Raw genomic sequence first — 19,826 nt, 5'->3', positions numbered from 1 at the left:
GTCTGTTTTCTCATGGTAATATTTTCCTCTATTTAAAAAAGTTTAAGTATAATTTTCATGTTAATGATCGAGTAAATCTGTCCGCATCAAATTATATTAACTCTGGCCAGCAGGGGGCAGTGTGGACCGCAGTACGGATGAGCATCGGACGAAAACAAAACTGTTTTTATACCAAATAAAACATTTTTTTTTACATTTTTTACAAACTACAGCTTCACTCATAAAATAATATGATTAATTCCTTTCAGACTTCCCATTTAGAAAAAAATAGTGATAAAAACAAACTAATAATATGTTTGTTGAGCAAAATAAATTCTGCCATGTTGTCATACTTATTTCAACTGTACATGTTATGTTGTGAATGCTTAATAAAAAAATGATCAAGTGAATAAATAAAAAAGGGAAGTCAGTCGTGCTGCAGTCGGTCAGGCGGTTCCCCCAAGGAAAGTTCTGCTCAAGGCCTCATGCAACTTTTGACCGGCTCTGCAGGCATGGTTTCATTTTATTATAAATAACAAGTTTGTTTAAAAGTAATTTGTTCTGAAGAAAGGACAAAAATGTACAACTTAAACAACATTCAGGACAGTTTATTTGTTTATTAAATCCAGCTTTAATAAGTGAATTGAACACACTTTTCCCCAAGTTTTACTTTTATTTCACTATCTTAAACTGGCTGGGTTTGGTATAAATGTCACCATTCAGCTTCAAGAAAGATTAAATATATTATTTTAACATTTAAGAGCCAGAAATCTTTCAGTCTCAGCTTTGTTGTTATATTTCAATTGTTCTTAGTTGATCAATTAATTAAATTAAAACTAAAATAATTTGCACAATCTACTTATTTTTAAACATGTTTTTTCATCTGTTTTTCTGCACTGATATTCTGTATTTTAAATAGTCTGTCTTTTTTAATGTGCAATACACATGCACTTTATGCACATTTCAATAAAAACTAATTTCACTCAGTTGCACATTCCTATTTCTATTAACTAGATAGTATTTTCTTTATGTTAAGGGATTATACATGTACAGTGTGTCAATAATGTTATTGTTAATCTTGTTCTTTTTTTATATATTGTTTTAAACACTTTAAGATTTTCTGTGAACTTTTACATCTCACAACATCTGATTACAATAAATGCTGTTTCTGTTTTATTCTATTCAATTCAACAGTAAAAAATCTTGAGGGGTGTTGGTTTTAGACGTTTTAACTTTAGTTAAACAGAATTAAAATTTACTTTTATCTGTAATCAGAATATCGTGTTCTATACTGAGAAGACAATAAGTATTAAATGAACCACCAAGTCTGTTTTTAGAAGCAGGAGAGAGTTTATTTCGGTGAACTGGGTTACCATTACCTAATCCTGATACCTGTCTCGCGAGAATCTGCGAGGTGATAAGTTGGAGAAACATGGCGACGCCTAATTTGTTAAAGGTAAGAAGCAACTGAATTACATTCACTGTTTCTGTGCACATTTAGGTTCGTTGCTGTTACGTCTTTTTAAGTTAACTGCTGATAAATGTTCTTGGTGCTTCAGCCTCCACACATCTCCGCTGATGTTAGCATTTATGTAATAAAAACCCAGAAAGGTGCGCCTGAAGTGGCCGCTGCCGTTGTTGAAGTCCGGTGTTATGCCGGGGTTCGTTTCCCCGATCATGTCGTCCCCTTTTAATCTGTTCATTCCCCCCCACCCCCCGAACATGCGCTTAAATTACGAATCCAGCCTTCTTCCTGAGATTCGGAACCGAACGCAGAACTGTAAGCCGTTAGCTAGTCTCGGGTCTCTGCGTGGATCAGTCCAAGAGATGGACCAGAAGAAGCAGGTCCCAGCCGAAACACTGGAGGAGAAAAACGCTAGTAACACGGTTCGGAAGGAAACCAGACCTCCACGCCACGAACTCCCCCACACGCCCACAGCAGAACCGCTTCAAGCTGCTTCTGTTTGGACTTTATTTTGGCTAGCTAACCTCTCAATAAGGTTGCTAAACCTAGCGTCTGTTCCTGGAAGGCCTTTCAAAATAATATTCACATCAGCCAAAAGTTTAGTCTGCAGAGAGAGATACGCAGATCCCAAATAAGGTTAGTTAGGCTTTAATCCCCCAAATATCCGCTAACCTGCTAGGTAGCGTTAAAACCAACTTCCTGTTGGCTCCAGTGTAAATCTACTGACCTAGATAACACATTTAACAGGATATTAGTGTCTAAATACGCCTAATAATCAGTAGCAGGGCCGGTCCTAGCTCTCTGGGGGCCTTAAGCAAGATGTTGTTTTGGGGCCCGTAGTTTATCAAACCACAATGAAGAGATTACTAACGCTTTATATGGTTCACAAAAATGTCACATACATCCAAAACAGATTACAGCCAATATTACATGTCTTGAGGTGAATTAACAGATTAAAAGAAACTATAACAAAAATGGCAACACTCTATTCAATATACTGATTTTGATTGCTTATGAAAATCTGTTAGAATTTGAATAAACGTGTCTGGTGTCAGTCATTCCCATGTTCATTGCCATGTGACATATTAATGAAGCAAACACAAAAGCTGAGGTTATAATGAACAAATTCTAGCCAGCTAAATAGCAAGACTAGCTAGCAGGACAAAAAGCTTGCACTTGAGGAGTTAAATACAAACTGTACATCTGTTTTGTAAAGTTTTGGTTTAATTAATTCTCTGAATAGTTTCTTTTCAACAAATGTCCTTTTTTTTAGTTTACATCCTCCAGTTAGCAATTAATCGGTTACTAAATTAGTTGATGATTATTTCAATAACCGATTAATCACTATTAATCGATCGTTTCAGCTCTAGTAACAACAGTGCTGTTCCTATCAAACAACCTGCATTGCATTTTTATTCTTTATTATGTGATTTAAGAAACAGAAATTAAAACTGGAGCCGACAGGTATGACATCAGTAATCGGTATCGACCCTGATCGGTTCGTCTCCTCTTGATACTCTTTGTCTCACTCCAAGCCTGTATTTTCTCATTTCTGTGCTGTAATATTAGATTTTCCTCCACCCTTCCCACATGTCTTTCTGGCAGAACAAGGGGTCCCTGCAGTTTGAGGACAAGTGGGACCTGATGCGGCCCATCGTTCTCAAGCTGCTAAGACAAGAGGCCGTCACCAAGCAACAGTGGTTCGACTTATTCTCGTAAGAGACGCTCTTTGATCCGCCGCATTAGAGCTGCTGTGGAAACAACTGCTTTAGTTTGTGTAAAATTATCAACTAAAACAAAATTTATTTGCTTCTTAGAGGTGTTTCTTCTTACAGCTATTCTCAATTTTAAGTTGGGCTTTTCACAACTTGAATATTATTGAATATTTTAAGATTTATTATGGTTATCTAGAGTCATCATACACACAGATTGAATGTGAAATGTTGCCGTCTGAAAGAATGACACGATTAATCGTTTTTTATTATCTTTAAGCCATAATCATTAAAACTACAAGCAGAGCTGAAGCAATTAATTGTGATTAATCTATTATTTGAATAATTGTCAACTAATTGCGTAATTGATTAATCATTAACTGTAGTATACAGACCCAAACTGGAAATAATTAAGAGACCCCTGCAAAATGAACATTGTTCTTTTATTCTATGAAATTCTGACCAGATGACTCAAAAATTTCAAGCAAAAATGTTATTTTAGCATTTATTTGCAGAAAATGAGAAATTGTCAAAATAACAAAAAAATGCAGTGCTCTCAGACCTCAAATAGCGCAAAGAAAACAAGTTCATATTAATTTAGAAACAACAATATTAATGTTTTAACTCGACATTTGGTGGAATAACCAGGAGCTTTTCAATGGGGTTCAGTGCAGTGGACTCCTAGTTTTTTTCCAGAGCTGTATTTTGCATTTCAGATTAAAACACCTTTGTATTTCAATATATTTTACCTAAAATCTCCTCAAGTGGCAGCTTTGGCTTCATCTGCTTTAAATTCACTAAAGTGACGTTACATTAATGCATCTCAGGCAATCAAGTATTTATTTTCTTATTCTTAAAAAAGCAAATTGCATATTTTATGCATTTCTAACTGGTTAAGTGAAAAATCTGCAGAATCTTTTAAATCCAATTAATCCTCAGAATGATCAATAGAATAATCGATTCTGAAATAATAATCCAGTCCTGTTGCAGTCAGGAGCTGAATAATAGCTGAATTGTGTTTGGATGGATAAAAAGCTGCGTTCATTGTGGACAGAAGTTCTGAGGGAGTTTCATCCAGGCTTCAGTCCGTCTGCCATCTTTCTTGAGAATGTGTGAATTTCTCTCTTCAGTGAAGTGACTATTCGACTATCTTTTCGCTGTAACTTTGTTGTTGAGTCTCGATCAGTGTAAAAATGCGAATAAAAATTAGAGGAAAACCATCTTCCATGTGAAAAGATGCAGAAATTGTAAGGTAGAATTTATTATCTCCTCTGAGGAGTCAGGAAAGTGCGATAAAATTTCAGAGCCGTTTCGTCTAAATGCAGAGTTTGTCCAACTGAACGTCTTCCCAGATCTTAAAGATACTATTTATTTTTTGGTTTTGCATCAACTCCAACCACTTTATAATTTTGCATTTGCTCAGTTACATTTACTTGAGTAACTTTTTGGAAATAATGTACTTTAAGTAGCAGTTTAGTTTTACTACACTGTACTTTTTACTTGAGTGATATTATGAGCTATCGCTACTTTTATCAGAGTAAAATTTCTCGATACTCTGTCCATTACAAGACAGACCTACAGTTTATGTCAAAGTGAGACCTCTTGTTAACACACCAGCTTTGTAGTTCTGTTATTTTTTTATTTGTTGGGCCATTTGCATATTAATACAACACAGTAAAAGCTATATATTGTTACTTACTTCCTTACTGTAAGTACTATTTTTTTGTAAAGCTTAATATAGTCTGTGATGTTTTATTTAAATACTTGGTCGTTTCCCGTCCTGCTGCTGATGATTTGATGCTGATGTGTTGAAAGGTTTAGTATCATTTGTAAAAGTGATACAATAATTTCACAAGAGGCTCAACAGTCCTCATTTAAATTTTTTATTCATTTTATGTAGGACTTATCCTTAAATTACTACTTCATTAAGTAAACAGGCAACTTTATTAGAGTAAAATGAGTTTATTCATGTATTATTACAACTTTATTCTGGTAATGTTGTGACTTTATTCTCATAATATTATGACTTTTTGCTGAAACTGCTTTGTTGCTGGATTTATTTTGGTAATATTATGTTATGACTTTTGCCTTTTTCTCTTGTATTATTTCATCTTCATTTTCATTTTATTAAGACGTTTGTCACACAACTGTATTCTGGTGATATTATGACTTTATTCTTATAGCATTGTGACTCTTTGTCATAAAACTTTATTGTAAAAATATTACTTTATTATAGTAATATTGTGATTTAAGTCTTGTGTGACTTTTTCTTGTAAAATATGTATTTTTTGTTAATCTAGCCCTAATACTCTGTCAGGATAAATAAAAAAACTAAATAATTTAAGAACCTGATCTATATCATGACCTTAGATGTAAAACTTTAGCATTTTAGAGTTGCTTAAATGTCTGAAATATGTTATTTTCTGCTTGAAGATCATTGTTTTCCTCACAGGAACAGGCTGGACATGTTTTGTTTTTGTTTTTTCTTTTCTAGTGACGTCCATGCTGTCTGTTTATGGGACGATAAAGGTCCTGCTAAAATCCACCAAGCCCTCAAAGAAGACATCCTCGACTTCATCAAACAAGCACAAACCGTAAGAAGCTTCTTATTTATCTCCAGTGTTTGTTTCTGTGTAATTCTCTTTGGCTAATTCTAATGTCAGGTTTCGATTTGAGGCAGACGTTTCTGTAACTTTTCACATGGTTCTGATCAACAGCTGTCCAGGATTCCTGAAGGAACCTTTGTCTGCTTCTTTATTCATTTACTGTTGATCATCTACTGTCTGTCCACTTTTAGCCGACTTACAATCACCATGTTGGTGCTTAAACCTTATTTTCTGTTGGTCTGTTAGTATAAAAGAAAAATCTCCCGAGGTGGAAAAACTATTTTAAAGCTGGTTTAGTTTGATGTTTAATTCTTGACAGATTCTACAGATAATGAAAAAAAAAAACCTGAAAAGAAATATTTGAAACTTAACAAAAGAAAAGCTCAAAACTGAAAAAAGGTTTGAAAGTTAAAAAAAATTTGAAGCTGAAAATAAAAATTTGAAACCGAAAAAACCTTTTAAAACTGATTAAAAAAATAAATACATTGAAAAGAAATAGGAAGTGGAAAAAAAATTTAAGCTGACAATAAAAATTTGAAACTGAAAACATTTTTAACACATTGAATCTGGAAAGTTATTTTTTAACTTCACATTCTTGTTTTGCAGTTTCAAAATAATTTTTTAGTTTCAAATCTCCAGTTTAATTTTTTTTTGTCTTTTGAACAAACTTTATGACCAATTTATCACCATGCAAACTCAATTCCTTGGAAGTTTTCAGGAAGTATTTTTTCCTCTGTATCCGTTGCCATGGCAGCGCGTGCTGAGCCACCAAGACGACACGGCGCTGCTGAAGGCGTACATCGTGGAGTGGAGGAAGTTCTTCACCCAGTGCGACATCCTGCCCAAACCGTTCTGTCAGCTGGAGATCACGCTGATGGGGAAGCAGGGCAGCAACAAGAAAACAAACATGGAGGACAGCATCGTACGCAAGGTGAGACGGGAAAACAGGAAAGGAAGAAGGAAAAAGTAGAAGCTGCAAGAAGGGAAGTCAGCAGAGAAGCAAGCAGTGCCTATAGAAATCCATGATTTGATCAGTTACTCAGTACTTAAACAGAATTTTTACCAAATACTTTTACTTTGAAGTAGTGCTACTCTTACTTCAGTTCAATTTTTGGCTACTCTACCCACCTTTAGTGATGAGTAATAAAAAGGAAGCACATAAAGAAAATAGAAACTCACACGTCAGAAAGACAGTTTTGATCAGCTCCCTTATAAATCTATCTATCAAAAAGTGATAATTAATGTTTCCACCTACAAATATGACAAATATCACTCACCAAATAGTTAAAAAACTAACTCATAAAAAATATGAGTTCTTTTGCATCTTACTTGAAACATTTTTGAGTAGATTCAACATGTTTCACTCTCTGCAGCTGATGCTGGACACGTGGAACGAGTCGATATTTTCCAACATTAAGAGCCGCCTGCAGGACAGCGCGATGAAGCTGGTGCACGCAGAGAGGCTGGGCGAGGCCTTCGACTCGCAGCTCGTCATCGGCGTCCGGGAATCATACGGTAAGAAAGACCGTAACGTCGACTCGTAACGAGAAGCAGATTGGACTGAAGAAATGCAACAAACCAGAAAATTAGTTTGCAGAGAAGAGGTTTTAAAATTTCCAGATCTTGTGGTGACAAGATTTAGATTTTATTTTATTTTTTTGCACTGCAGCATCTCAGTTGTTTTCTTTTTGCAGATTTCTGTTTATAGCTTTTTTTCCATTTGTCATGTTGCTTTTTTGGACAATTATTTCCTGTGGTTGTGGAGGAAATGTGACTACCATGAAGTGTTTTCCTCTCCCTGTCCAGTCAACCTGTGCTCCAACCCGGAGGACAAGCTGCAAATCTACAGGGATAACTTTGAGAAAGCCTACCTGGACTCCACTGAGAGGTTCTACAGAACACAGGCACCGTCCTACCTGCAGCAAAACGGTGTCCAAAACTACATGAAATATGTATGTTTTTTTTTTGTTTTTTTTTAAGTTTCCTTCTTGTTAGTATGGAGTTGTAATATTTCACAATTCTTTCTGGTGTCACAAAAAATAATTAGTGTAATTACCAGGCAGTTTTTTAATGAAACGCTCAAAGTAGTCGGACTCTTGCAGAAAAATGTATCTCTAAATTATTTTATTATAAATATTGCACATTTGCCTGTTTTTTGGGGGGATGATTTGTTTTCTATTTTATTGATCTAGAAAATACATTCCCTTGGGAACAAGCACAAAATTTATGCCACCATTTTTGGTAAAAGTACTTCCTGTATGAAGCTATCTTTGAAAGTAAAGCCTCCAATTTAAAAAACATTCCACAAAAGTGGGTGGAGCCAGAGTCAACAGAGGGGTGTGGCCAAGCGTGGGGATAAGCAGGATGTAGTCAGGACAAAAGAAGCACTGTTGCCAACTTAACTTTATAACTTTTCAGACCCTTCAGCAACTTTTGTGACCAGTGGCAAATTTAGCGCCTTTATTTCTGTTATTGGAGACTTTTATGGCGACACATGAACAGCTTTCAGTCCTGGCTATTGCCTTTCTACACCATCCCGCTCAATTCTCATCTCCCTTCAGTCCTCCATTTTGGATTTCTCCCATTGAGCTTGATTTCTACAGGTAGAATTTCAACTGGGCCAATCAGGAAACGGAAGGAAAAGTTGTGCATGATGATGTCGATTTTATGTGCCGTTTTAGAATTGTAGTTTATCTGTAGTTTTAGCAATAGCAGCTTAGGAAGTGAACAAAACCGTTCAGTCATTGTTGGTCATGCTTGCAAATATTGAGAATATTTGAGGAAAAGATAAATGTTCAAGACATTTTATTGCTTTCACAGGTAATTTCTGGTATCGAGCCGGTGTATTACATATGCCATGGCCAAAAGTTAGCGATTGGGTAAAATTAGACCTACTTGTTTAAAACTGCAACAGATTCAGTCATTTATCAGTGATCCAGACCCTCTGTATAAAGCAAAGCGTAGAACAAGGAGCTGATTTTTACTAGAATGAAATGCCACTTTTTCCACTTGTTTCCTCTCTCCTACATCAGTATTTTTCAAAGTTGGGGTCACAAATAAGTTTGATTAGGTTCTGAAATCAACCTAAATACCAAAAATGCCAATAAGAAAGCATATGCATCTTGGAAGTAACCATTTAAAGGGATAATATTATGTATTTCTCCAGACACATAGTGCCATTTTATAATGCAGTCAAGTGAGTATGTTAACTCCAGTTGTTAGAAAAGTGCTGAATATATCAAATATGGCTTAAGAGAGATTTAACTTCATAATTTAATGCAGAGGAAATTGGGCCTCTGTCTCTTTAAGAAGCTCCTGCTCTTTCTGAAGCTCTGCGTTCAGGAAGTCATCACAACATGGCTTCCTTTAACAACGTTTTTACCAGCATTGCTCTGAGATGCACCTCCTATAAGCTCAGCACATGCACAGTTCCACCAAGTGTTTGCTAATTGCTGCTGGCTAGTTTGAAGGAGCTGAGTAGGGGAGGGCAGCACTCCATGTATGTTTTTGATTAGATAATAACATTATAACATGATGTGAAACTCAAAAAAGTCAATTTTACATGCCCGGTAAAAACCAACCAGGAGTGGGGGTCATGACCCTTCCTACATTTAAATTTTCTGGGTCAGAAACTGGAAAGTTTGTTGATCACAGCTCTACGATGACTGTGGCAAAAGGCTCGTTATGCTTTTCTTTCACTTCTCCAAATTTCATTAAAATCCCAACCGAATAAGCAGAAGTTTGTGGTTGCCACATGCTTGACATTATTTATCTGCTTCCTGTTCGTTTCTTTTTTTCCCCTGCAGGCTGATGCAAAACTCAGAGAGGAGGAGAAGAGAGCGCTTCGATATCTAGAGACACGACGTGAATGTAATTCTGTTCAAGCAGTAGGTGTCTTTCATGAGATCCTTTAAATCATGTTTTTATTTATCTGCTAAAAAAGGATGTCATGCATTAAATACACAAATACAACCAATATTATTCGTAATCACCCTCATAGTTGGTACTTTTTAGGTAAGTTTATGTATGTGTTGGATGCCAGTTTACGTATCTTGTTTCTTTCCCCTGCAGCTTATGGAGTGTTGCGTTAACGCTTTGGTAACTTCGTTCAAGGAGACCATCCTAGCCGAATGTCCAGGAATGATTAAACGCAACGAGACGGAGAGTGAGTGTCCAGAACACTGTTTTCTAATGAATCGTAATCTTTAAAGTAAATTATGACAATTATTTTTCACTAAGGGAACTATGGACCCCCTACAGCATGACGTCAAGATCCCACCCCTGTCTCTCTGCTGGAGGGCAAAAAGCTGCTCTCTAACAATGACTAGCATTGATTTTAGCTGTTAAATTGTTAACGTAATGCGCTAAAACTTAAATGTATCCCTAATGTATGAAAGAAGAAGGGATGCAGTACTTTGCTGCTATTTGTCAACACTATGACAACTAACAAGGTCTGGAAAGAGTTTTAATTAAGAAAAAAATAGTGAGGCAGAGGGAAGTAGGTCAGTGATGCTAGCTTGACTATGATAACTTTAATATTTAGATGGGATGTAGAATTTGGTGTGTTTTGGTTCTGTTAAAAAATTTTAACAAAAATGTGACCTAAACACCAACTCTGACGGATCATCAGTAGAGCAGGCGTTTAAATTAGCTAATCAGCCACCGCTGTGTTAGCTTAGCTGTTAGCAGTGTTAGCTAATGTACCTCAGAGATCGCTTATTAATAATCGCAAAATAAACATCAAGACTGAAAAAATTAAACTGTAACAGACTGGATGTTTGAGTGTTTATTGGCGTTGAATCCTGACACGTAAAGTGTTGTTGTTGTCAGTTGCTATGGTAGCGAGTGCGTGTAGCGTAGCTGACACGTAGGGCGAGGAAAACGTGCTTCTGATTACGTTTCGTAAAGAAGAAAGTTGCGCTCTGTGTCTTCTTCAGAGGTTTTTATGTCATTCCATTCATTGGTTCTTGTTGCAGCGCCCCCACAGGCGAGGAGGGGAACAGGTTTGTCAAAGGGTTTGCTTCGTTTGCGAACCACAGCAGCTGAAAATGTAACAAATATTGCAATTTTGTTCCCCAACCGAACAGAGTCAGGTGTGAAAACCCTCTTAGACGTCAGACTGTAAACTTCTTATCGAAACTGAACATTCTCTGAAAACAACGTTTAGAAAGCCTGAGGGATTGTTGGTTGTGACCTTCCTCCATCATGCTTTATTCCTCTGATTTGTTTGTTTTTTCCCCTCCCTGAGCAGAGCTGCACCTCATGTTTTCACTAATGGACAAGGTTCCCAGTGGGATTGAGCCCATGCTGAAGGACCTAGAAGAGCACATCATTAATGCTGGACTGGCAGACATGGTAGCTGCCGCTGAGACGATCACTACGGTACGTTTACCGACTCCAGCTGCCATGTCTGGTCATGTCATCTATGGGTAATTCCTCTTCATGCAGCTCATTGTTGTCAGAGACGGGTAGAGTAGCCAAACATTGTGCTCTAGTAAATATAGGGACTACTTCAACATATTTTTACTCAAGTAAAAGTGAAAAGTGTCCATCTAAGTGTAGAAATGTATTTGGGAAAAGGTCTTCTCCAGTACTGACGAACTGATGAAATTATCAATCAATTAATATTTACAAATGACATAATCAGACGGACCAAAACATAAAGTTAAGTGGAGATTTCGGTATTTTAAGGACAAACTCACAATAATTCATATAAATAACAAAATCAGGCAAAATATTTTTTTTTCCAAATGGGTTTCTTTCAATAAAAAACTGATGAAACTTTAACAAAAACTGCAGGTGTGTCTCTGTGTCTTGTGAATTTCTGGTTAAAACTTGTTTGTTTTTCATTCAGTGGGAGGAAAATCCAGAAATTTTACTCAAATAATAGTAGAAATACTTCATAATAAAATTACTTAAAATACAACATAGTAAAAATACTCCTAAAATAATTTTTTTTTCAAAAAGGTTACTCAAGTAAATGTAACTGAGTAAATGTAAGCAGTTATTACCGAACTCTTGATAGTTTGTAAATGTTGTTGCAGGACTCTGAGAAGTATGTGGAGCAGCTGCTGACGTTGTTTAATCGCTTCAGTAAACTGGTGAAGGAGGCTTTCCAGGATGACCCGCGCTTCCTCACAGCAAGAGATAAGGTGTGTTTTTAGTCTTGCCCTCAAACCACAACCTTCAGCTCTCAGAGTTAGTCACAGAAATAAACTGACTCGCTGGTTTTTAAGCTGTTTTAATCTAACCTCATGTGCACAAATGGAGAAGCTTTGTGTGTTTTTTTTGTAGGATTTAAGATGGAAAGTAGCAGCCAGATGCTACAAATTAAAGCTCTCTGAATAGATGATAGTTGTAGTTTTGGCATCACAATGAGGACATGTATCAGTAGTAATGTTCTTTAAAAAGTTAACTGTTGCTCCACATCAGCATGGAAAACTTCATTAAGATTATTTTTTACAAGCTATTTCATTTCTGTTGTTGTCCAGTTAGAAATATTTATGCTAGCTGCCACTATCCCCAGAAACATTCCAGAAAATTCACCCGAAAAACAGACGTCCATCTCAGACTCTCAACGCCTCAGTCAGTATTTAAAATATTAGAATTTATGACAGGATAATTAGATATTGAATAAATAAGTAAATAAAAAGAATAAAATTTAAAACAAAAACTAAATAAATAAAAAAAATAGATAAAACATTTGTGACAGAATTTGTTAAACATTTAATAAATAAAGTTTAAAATAATAAATACATAAATAAAATATCAAATAGTAAAATTAAAAAGTTTTCTGGACTGATTAAATATTTAACAAATAAATAATTAAAATTAAATTAAAGAATAAAATTTTAAAAAATGAATAAAATATGACGTAAATACACAAATTAAAAAGTTAAAGACAAATATAATAATGGAAGAATAAAATATAACATAAATAAATAGAATAATAATAAAATGTGATCAAATATTTAGCAAACAAAGTAAAAATAAATAAGGTTGTAAATAGATATGTAAAAAAATTAATAAATTAAAAGTTGATGACATTTTATTAAATATTTAGAAAATAAAATAAAAAAATCTAAAATAATAAAATATTTAAAAAGTTAAAAACAAATATTTAACAAGTAAAGAAATAAAAATAGAATTGAAAAAAATAATTTAAAATAAAAAAGGAAATGGTGTTTCTGTCCCAAATAAATAGTCAAAAGTAATAATGACAAAACCTTTCTTTCTTTTTTTCTCTCATTCTTTCTTTCTTTCTTTCTTTTTTCTTTTTTTCTTTTTCTTTTTTTCTCTCATTCTTTTTTTCTCTCTTTCTTTTTTTCTCTCATTCTTTTTTTCTCTCATTCTTTTTTTTCTCTCATTCTTTTTTTCTCTCATTCTTTCTTTCTTTCTTTCTTTTTCTTTCTTTATTTTTCTTTCTTTCTTTTCCTTACTTACTTACTTACACACACACACACACACACACACACACACACACACACACACACACACACACACACACATTTGGATTTTTTAAATCCTTTTGTTGTTTTCATTCCAAGGCTTACAAAGCCGTCGTCAACGATGCAACAATCTTCAAGCTGGAGCTTCCTATGAAGCAGAAGGGGTGAGTCTGAGACAAACAACCCGTTAAAACCCGTCGCTGTTGTAACATTGGCATCAACGTTCGACTGTTTGTTTTTAATCAGAGTGGGAATGAAAACTCAGCCTGAGTCCAAATGTCCCGAGCTGCTGGCGAACTACTGTGACATGTTGCTGAGGAAAACGCCCCTCAGCAAGAAACTTACCTCTGAAGAAATCGAGCTGAAACTCAAAGAAGTGGTGAGTGGATTCCCCGACCCGTTCGCCTGTTTTCTTCCCGCCGGCTTCATGATTTCTCCTCCGCCGTCCCTGCAGCTCTTGGTGTTGAAGTACGTCCAGAACAAAGACGTCTTTATGCGGTACCACAAAGCTCACCTGACCAGGCGCCTTATTCTGGACATTTCAGCCGACAGCGAGATTGAGGAGAACATGGTGGAGTGGCTGAGGGTGAGTCCCACTCAGACGAATTCAGAAATAATCATCATTACAGGGTCCTGGTACAGGTGCTGGAAATCCTTGAGTTTCAGTTCTGTGTTTTGGAGGTTTGGAAAAAGCTTGTGATGATTATGTCTCTGTAGGAAGTAGGAATGCCTGCTGACTATGTGAACAAGCTGGCCAGGATGTTTCAGGACATCAAGGTCTCAGAGGATCTCAATCAGGTCTTCAAGGAGATGCACAAACACAACAAGCTGGCTCTACCAGGTACGACTACAAACTAAACTAAAAACACTAAACAAATTGATAAACCCAAATTCAGTGGCTGTTTTATGAGTTTCAGCTGCCAGTTCTGTTTGAAGTGATGATAAAACTGAAACTTGTTTTTTGTGTCGTAGTTTAAAAGTTATGAAACGCTGGCTTTGACATTTCTGTTAAAGCCTAATACATAGTTCTCATGTGACATTTCACTTCTGTGAACTTTATGGAGTTGCTATGACAACGATAAGCAAGCCACCGGTGTAGAACTAGCTTTCGCCTCATTCCTGTATAACTTATAAACAATATGAGTACATTAAAGCTATTACTTGATCACAGTTTGTGAATAATCTACCCACCTCTGTGTGACACTAAAGTAAATATCAGTGATATTTACTGGAATAGTCACTGCCGAACTAGCTAAATTAGTTCGGCAGTGACATGTCCGTCTGCTAGCTAAGACGGACATGTGTTACTTACTCTGCCAGCAGTTTAAGTGAGAAATACTGCCACCTGCAGGTGGGAGTTAATATCACTTAAACCTGATTTTTAAAAAAATATGTAATTTTTCCATAAAATTTGCAATAAACTCACAATTCATTAGTTAATGCATAATTTTTGTTTTTATTTTTTTGGGTTAATTCCTGTGATTGTGAATTGGAAACCTCGAAAATAGTCAGGGATATGAACTTACAGTTTTATAGATAATATTTTGTGGAAATATTGTTATAACAATAAATGGAGGATAAAAACAATTTATTTCTTCTTTTTACTTAACTGTATGACTGTGACTGCATGGCAGAGCAACTATAGCCTCACAAACATAAATACTGCTCTAATACGAAGTGTGATTTTTATCCTTAATATACACACAGTAGCTACATTTAATCATATTTTTCAAATGTACTGCTATTCATTGATGATGAAAAAACTGTAAAAAGAAAATACCGACAGTTTTAGGGGTTTATAAACATCAATTGCAATTTATTGTGTTAACAATAAATCAAAGATATCAGGATAAATGATAAACGATACAATAAATACCCACCCATAGCAAGGTTATTATAGTTAAATAAAACTAACAAAATAACAAAAACTGAAATTGAGAAAACATTTTTATTAACTGAAATGAATAAAAACAGAAATTAATGGGAAAAAAACTACAACTAACTGCAACTATACCATACATTTATAAAACTTACTAGAACATATTGAAATTATATATGTAATATTCTTTGTTTTTGTGTTTATGAATCTATTTATTAGCCCTTTGAACTGATGTGAAATATCCCCCCAGCCCCAACACAAACAGTTTACGGCACTCCATGTTGATCCTAGTCCACAAAAGTTGGGAGAAAACAACAGAGTCAGTTGGTTGTTCAGCGATAATTTTATATATTTTTTGAAAATTGTATCTTCTGTTGAGCATTCATTACCAAATCAGTACAATACGTTATGAATTCAGCACCTAAAGATTAACCAGAGTATGAAAAACTAAAACCACTACTACAACTAATACAAACTAAACTAAAACTACACACCATTTAGCTGACAGTCAAGAAACGAATTGAAACTAACTGAATTGGACAGAGTCAGAACGAAACAAAGCTGAAGCATAATGAAAATCCCAAATCGATTCTCACCCTGAGTCCCGGTTCATGTTTCTGCAGCGGACAGCGTGAACATTAAGATCCTGAACGCCGGGGCGTGGTCACGGAGCAGCGAGAAGGTTTTCGTCTCGCTGCCGACGGAGCTGGAGGACCTGATCCCCGAGGTCGAGGACTTCTACAAGAGGAACCACAGCGGTCGGAAACTCCACTGGCATCACCTCATGTCCAACGGCATTGTGAGTACAACAAACCTCTGCTGTTTCTGTGAGTTTAATCCCCCACATTTAAACCTCTTTTAAATCTTTTTGATGTTTGTTCAGATCACCTTTAAGAACGAGGTGGGCCAGTATGACCTTGAGGTCACGACCTTCCAGCTCGCCGTGCTGTTTGCCTGGAATCAGAGGCCGAGAGAGAAAATCAGCTTTGAGAATCTCAAACTGGCCACGGAGCTTCCTGACGCGGAGCTGCGCCGAACGCTTTGGGTCAGAACAGAACAATAAACAACAAAACGTCTGTTTTTCTTTTCAGCTGCATGAAGTTTGTTTTAATAAGACTCATAACCAACCTGTGAAGATTTCTGTCACTGCAAAAACACTCAATTTTACCATGTAGTTTTGGTCTAGTTTCTTGTGCAAATATCTTAGTTCACTTAAAATAAAACAAAGCCACCTTCTAATCAGAGTTGGGTTGTAACTAGTTACATTTACATGAGTAACGCTTTTGAAAAAATTGACTCTTAGGAGTATTTTTGCTACACTGTACTTTTTACTTTTGCTTCTGCAATTTTACTATGAAGTATTTTTACTCTTACTTGAATAAAATTTCTGGATTTTTTGACCCTCTGAATGAAAACAATCATGTTTTAACCAAACATTCACCAGACACAGACACACACCTGCAGTTTTTGTTAAAGTTTAATGAGTTTTTTATTGAAAGAAACTGATTTGGAAACATTTTCTTTTGCCCAATTTTGTTTCTTTTTTTGTTACTTACTTGAATTATTATCATTTTTGTTCTTAAAATACCAATATTTCCACTTAATTTTAAAATTTGGTCTGTCTGACAATTATCAATCATTTTTAAATATTAAATTATTGATAATTTGATCAGCTTCTCAGTACTTGAGTAGACTTTTTTACCAAATACTTTTTCACTTTTACTTGAGTAAAAAATGTATTGCTACTTTTACTGGAGTACAATTTTTGGGTACTCTTACCCTCTGCTTATAATTAACTTTTCATCAAGAAATAGGAGTTTGTTTTAATAATAGAAATTACACCAAAAATACCTGGTATTTTACCACATAAATTGTTGTTTTCTGTTTTTACAGTCTCTGGTTGCGTTTCCTAAACTGAAGAAGCAAGTCCTGTCGTATGACCCGTCCGTTAGCTCGCCCAAAGACTTTACAGATGCCACGCTCTTCTACGTCAACCAGGAGTTCTCGCTCATGTAGGTCACTGCAACAGAAAATAAATTGCATCCTTTATTTTGATGTAAATGTTCAAGATTTGGAGAGGGGAAAAATTGATGCTCCAATTTCTTACACATTACATTTTAATACGTGGGGATTCTTTGGTATTCTGTGTCTTTTCTCAGCAAAAACTCCAAAGTCCAGAAGAGAGGGAAGATCAATTTGATTGGTCGGCTGCAGCTCACGACGGAGCGAATGAGAGAGGAGGAGAATGAAGGAATCGTTCAGCTCAGAATACTCAGAACTCAGGTATGTTGCTAGGTTGCACTGATGCTTTCTCGACATTAATGGAGCAACGAGTCGGGTCAACAAGTCCTTTCATTTTATGGTTGATAGTTCCAGGATGTTGGAGGCATCAGGTCAAATATACAGGAGCGTGTTTACACTCCAAACACTGAAAACACACAGCAACTGGAGAAACTGCACTGTAAAATCACAGTTTCACCAAGTATTTTAGTCTAGTTTGTAATGTAAATATCTTATTACACTTGAAATAAGACAAAGTAACCTTTTGCCAAGATGTAGGAGCTTGTTTTTAGTCAACCCTCCAATATTGATGAAAAAGCACTTATTCCTCTGGCAGATTATTTCACTTATAAAATGGTAAAAATGTCATAAATTAAATCTGACTTAAAACAAGGTCCTATATATCTTACTTGCATGTTACTTAAAATAAGACAAAACTAAGTGTAATAAGACATTTACACTAAAAACTAGACAAAAATACTTGGTAAGATTTTGTGCTTTTGCAGTGTGAAACACATTATACACTAGAAAAAAAACAAACAAGTAATTTAGTCTAGTTTCAACACCAGATATCTTAGTTTTGTCATATTTAAAGTATAGTAACTTAGAAGTAATTTTTCAGCAAGATATAGAAGTTTATTTTTGGTAAATAATTCATGATTATTGATTGAAAGATATAGTTCCACTTGTAGACTTTTTCTACAAGTGGAAGGTGACGCCCCCAAAGCCTGCACAGCCTCAAGAGGCCAGGGGCCGTAACATGGAACTATCTCTTTCAAACAAGAATTATGTAAGATTTTCTGTTTTTGCAGTGTATGTAGAATCGGTTTTAGTTTCTGTGCCAAGCCCTCTCATGTTTGCCTCTACCAGCTTTGCTTTATCTTCGTTTTCTAATTATATTTGACTTATGGAGGACAATTACTGCACTACATTTTCCCTAGCAGTTTCTCTAGCTGTATTTACATTACAAATGTGCGCAAAACTTTGTCAATATTTCACTAATATCGAAAAATACCCCCACAATTTTGCAGTTGCGGTGTTTCCACTTAGTAAGAAACGGCATTAAAAATCTCACGTGTTCACGCAGTAAGTCATTAACAACATGCAGCGCCATCATCCTCCAACTACTACTGTCGTCTTCTTCGTTTTTCCCACCAGTACTAACATCCAGTTGTTGATCATGTGACTAGTGTGATGTGAAAAAAGTGTTTCCATTGCAGTTTTGCGGAATATAAATGTGTAAGATAAAATGTGAAAAAAAATGTAGTTTTAATTAAAAATCCGCATTTTGTATTCAGGAGGCTATCATCCAAATCATGAAGATGAGGAAGCGCATCAGCAACGCTCAGCTGCAAACGGAGCTGGTGGAAATCCTGAAAAATATGTTTTTGCCTCAGAAGAAGATGATAAAGGAGCAGATCGAGTGGCTCATCGAACACAAATATATAAAGAGGGACGAATCGGACATCAACACCTTCATCTACATGGCCTAGGCACCCAGCACCGAGTGCATTTCCGCTGTTTTTCTTTTACCGCTGGGGCCGCCACCGGCGCTTTGTGATCCCGAAGAGGAGCCGAACAGAGGGAGAGGCCTGACGAAGGTCGACGGAGGGACGAGGTTGAGCCTTTTAAACAAAAGTGTGGATGTTTTTTTCTGTTTGTGTGACGCCGGTGTGTCATTTAAAGATGTAGCGTTGAGTCGTTGTTTGTCTTCGCTGCCCTCTAGTGTCCAATCCGGGGAAACGCACGGCACGGCGGGCCTTTTTGCCAGCAGCTCAGCTCAGAAGAAAAACAAAAACAGTTACACACTAAAAATTAAATACTTCCTGCCTTACTTTCCTCAGCAGAGAGCTGCAGAAGAGATGGAGAGTGACGTGTGCTGCGAAGGGAGGACAGTTATTCGCTTTCTCTTGAGGCCTCGGCTGCCGTCTTTGCGGCGGCCATCTCTGTGGCGGCCATCTTGCATCCCTCCTATTCGCTATCGCTCTTGTTGAAACTCAAAAGAATTGCGAGTGAAAGTTGCCGACCAGGAGGAGCGGAGACTGCGAAAGGACTAGTTCAGAGTACCGAGGAGTATTTCTTGCCAAATTGTGTGTGTTTGTGTCGCGTGGGTGTTGCGTGTGTTTGGGTGCATGACGTGTACGTGTTCTTTTATGTGTGTGTATCTCTATGTGCACTTTCAACAGCATGCTGCTCTATGATTATTATTATTATTTAGTTTTTTTCCATCAACGGAAAAACGATCACACTTTGTGATGGAGGTAATGGAAACCGAGGATCTGCCACAGTTACAAAGTCGATTTTTGATTTTCTTACTCTGCCATGTGATTACAGTTAAACAGTTTATATTTTTAGTCCATTGCTGAACCGTTATCACCCTGCAGACTATTTATTTGGTGTGTAAGAACCAATGAACTCGACATTATGAAATTAAATTCCAAGCCGGACAAAGTGAAA

At 36.2% G+C, this 19,826-nt stretch overlaps 1 protein-coding gene across 2 annotated transcripts; it reads left to right on the top strand.

Annotated features, from left to right (window-relative positions):
• The first annotated feature begins 1,329 nt into the window (after nucleotides 1-1,329).
• LOC103475082 (cullin-5) lies at nucleotides 1,330-19,826 on the top strand. 2 transcript variants are annotated; one of them, XM_008426483.2, is made up of 19 exons: nucleotides 1,330-1,435; nucleotides 3,050-3,159; nucleotides 5,651-5,750; nucleotides 6,517-6,693; nucleotides 7,136-7,277; nucleotides 7,569-7,714; nucleotides 9,569-9,649; nucleotides 9,834-9,927; nucleotides 11,014-11,144; nucleotides 11,807-11,914; nucleotides 13,310-13,374; nucleotides 13,457-13,589; nucleotides 13,665-13,796; nucleotides 13,928-14,051; nucleotides 15,713-15,888; nucleotides 15,973-16,134; nucleotides 16,983-17,101; nucleotides 17,249-17,372; nucleotides 18,668-19,826. In XM_008426483.2, exons 1-19 carry the CDS (start codon nucleotides 1,412-1,414, stop codon nucleotides 18,860-18,862), a joined length of 2,343 nt encoding a protein of 780 aa, XP_008424705.1. In that variant the 5' UTR covers nucleotides 1,330-1,411; the 3' UTR covers nucleotides 18,863-19,826. The 2 variants fall into 2 exon arrangements, with proteins under 2 accessions (XP_008424705.1, XP_008424704.1); XM_008426482.2 differs by having other exon boundaries at nucleotides 1,397-1,435; nucleotides 3,014-3,159.

Source organism: Poecilia reticulata, linkage group LG13 (genome assembly GCF_000633615.1).
Source record: "Poecilia reticulata strain Guanapo linkage group LG13, Guppy_female_1.0+MT, whole genome shotgun sequence".
NCBI classification, from domain to species: Eukaryota; Metazoa; Chordata; class Actinopteri; order Cyprinodontiformes; family Poeciliidae; genus Poecilia; species Poecilia reticulata.
The sequence above is the reverse complement of the archived record's forward strand: the minus strand, read 5'-3'. Positions and strand labels throughout refer to the sequence as shown.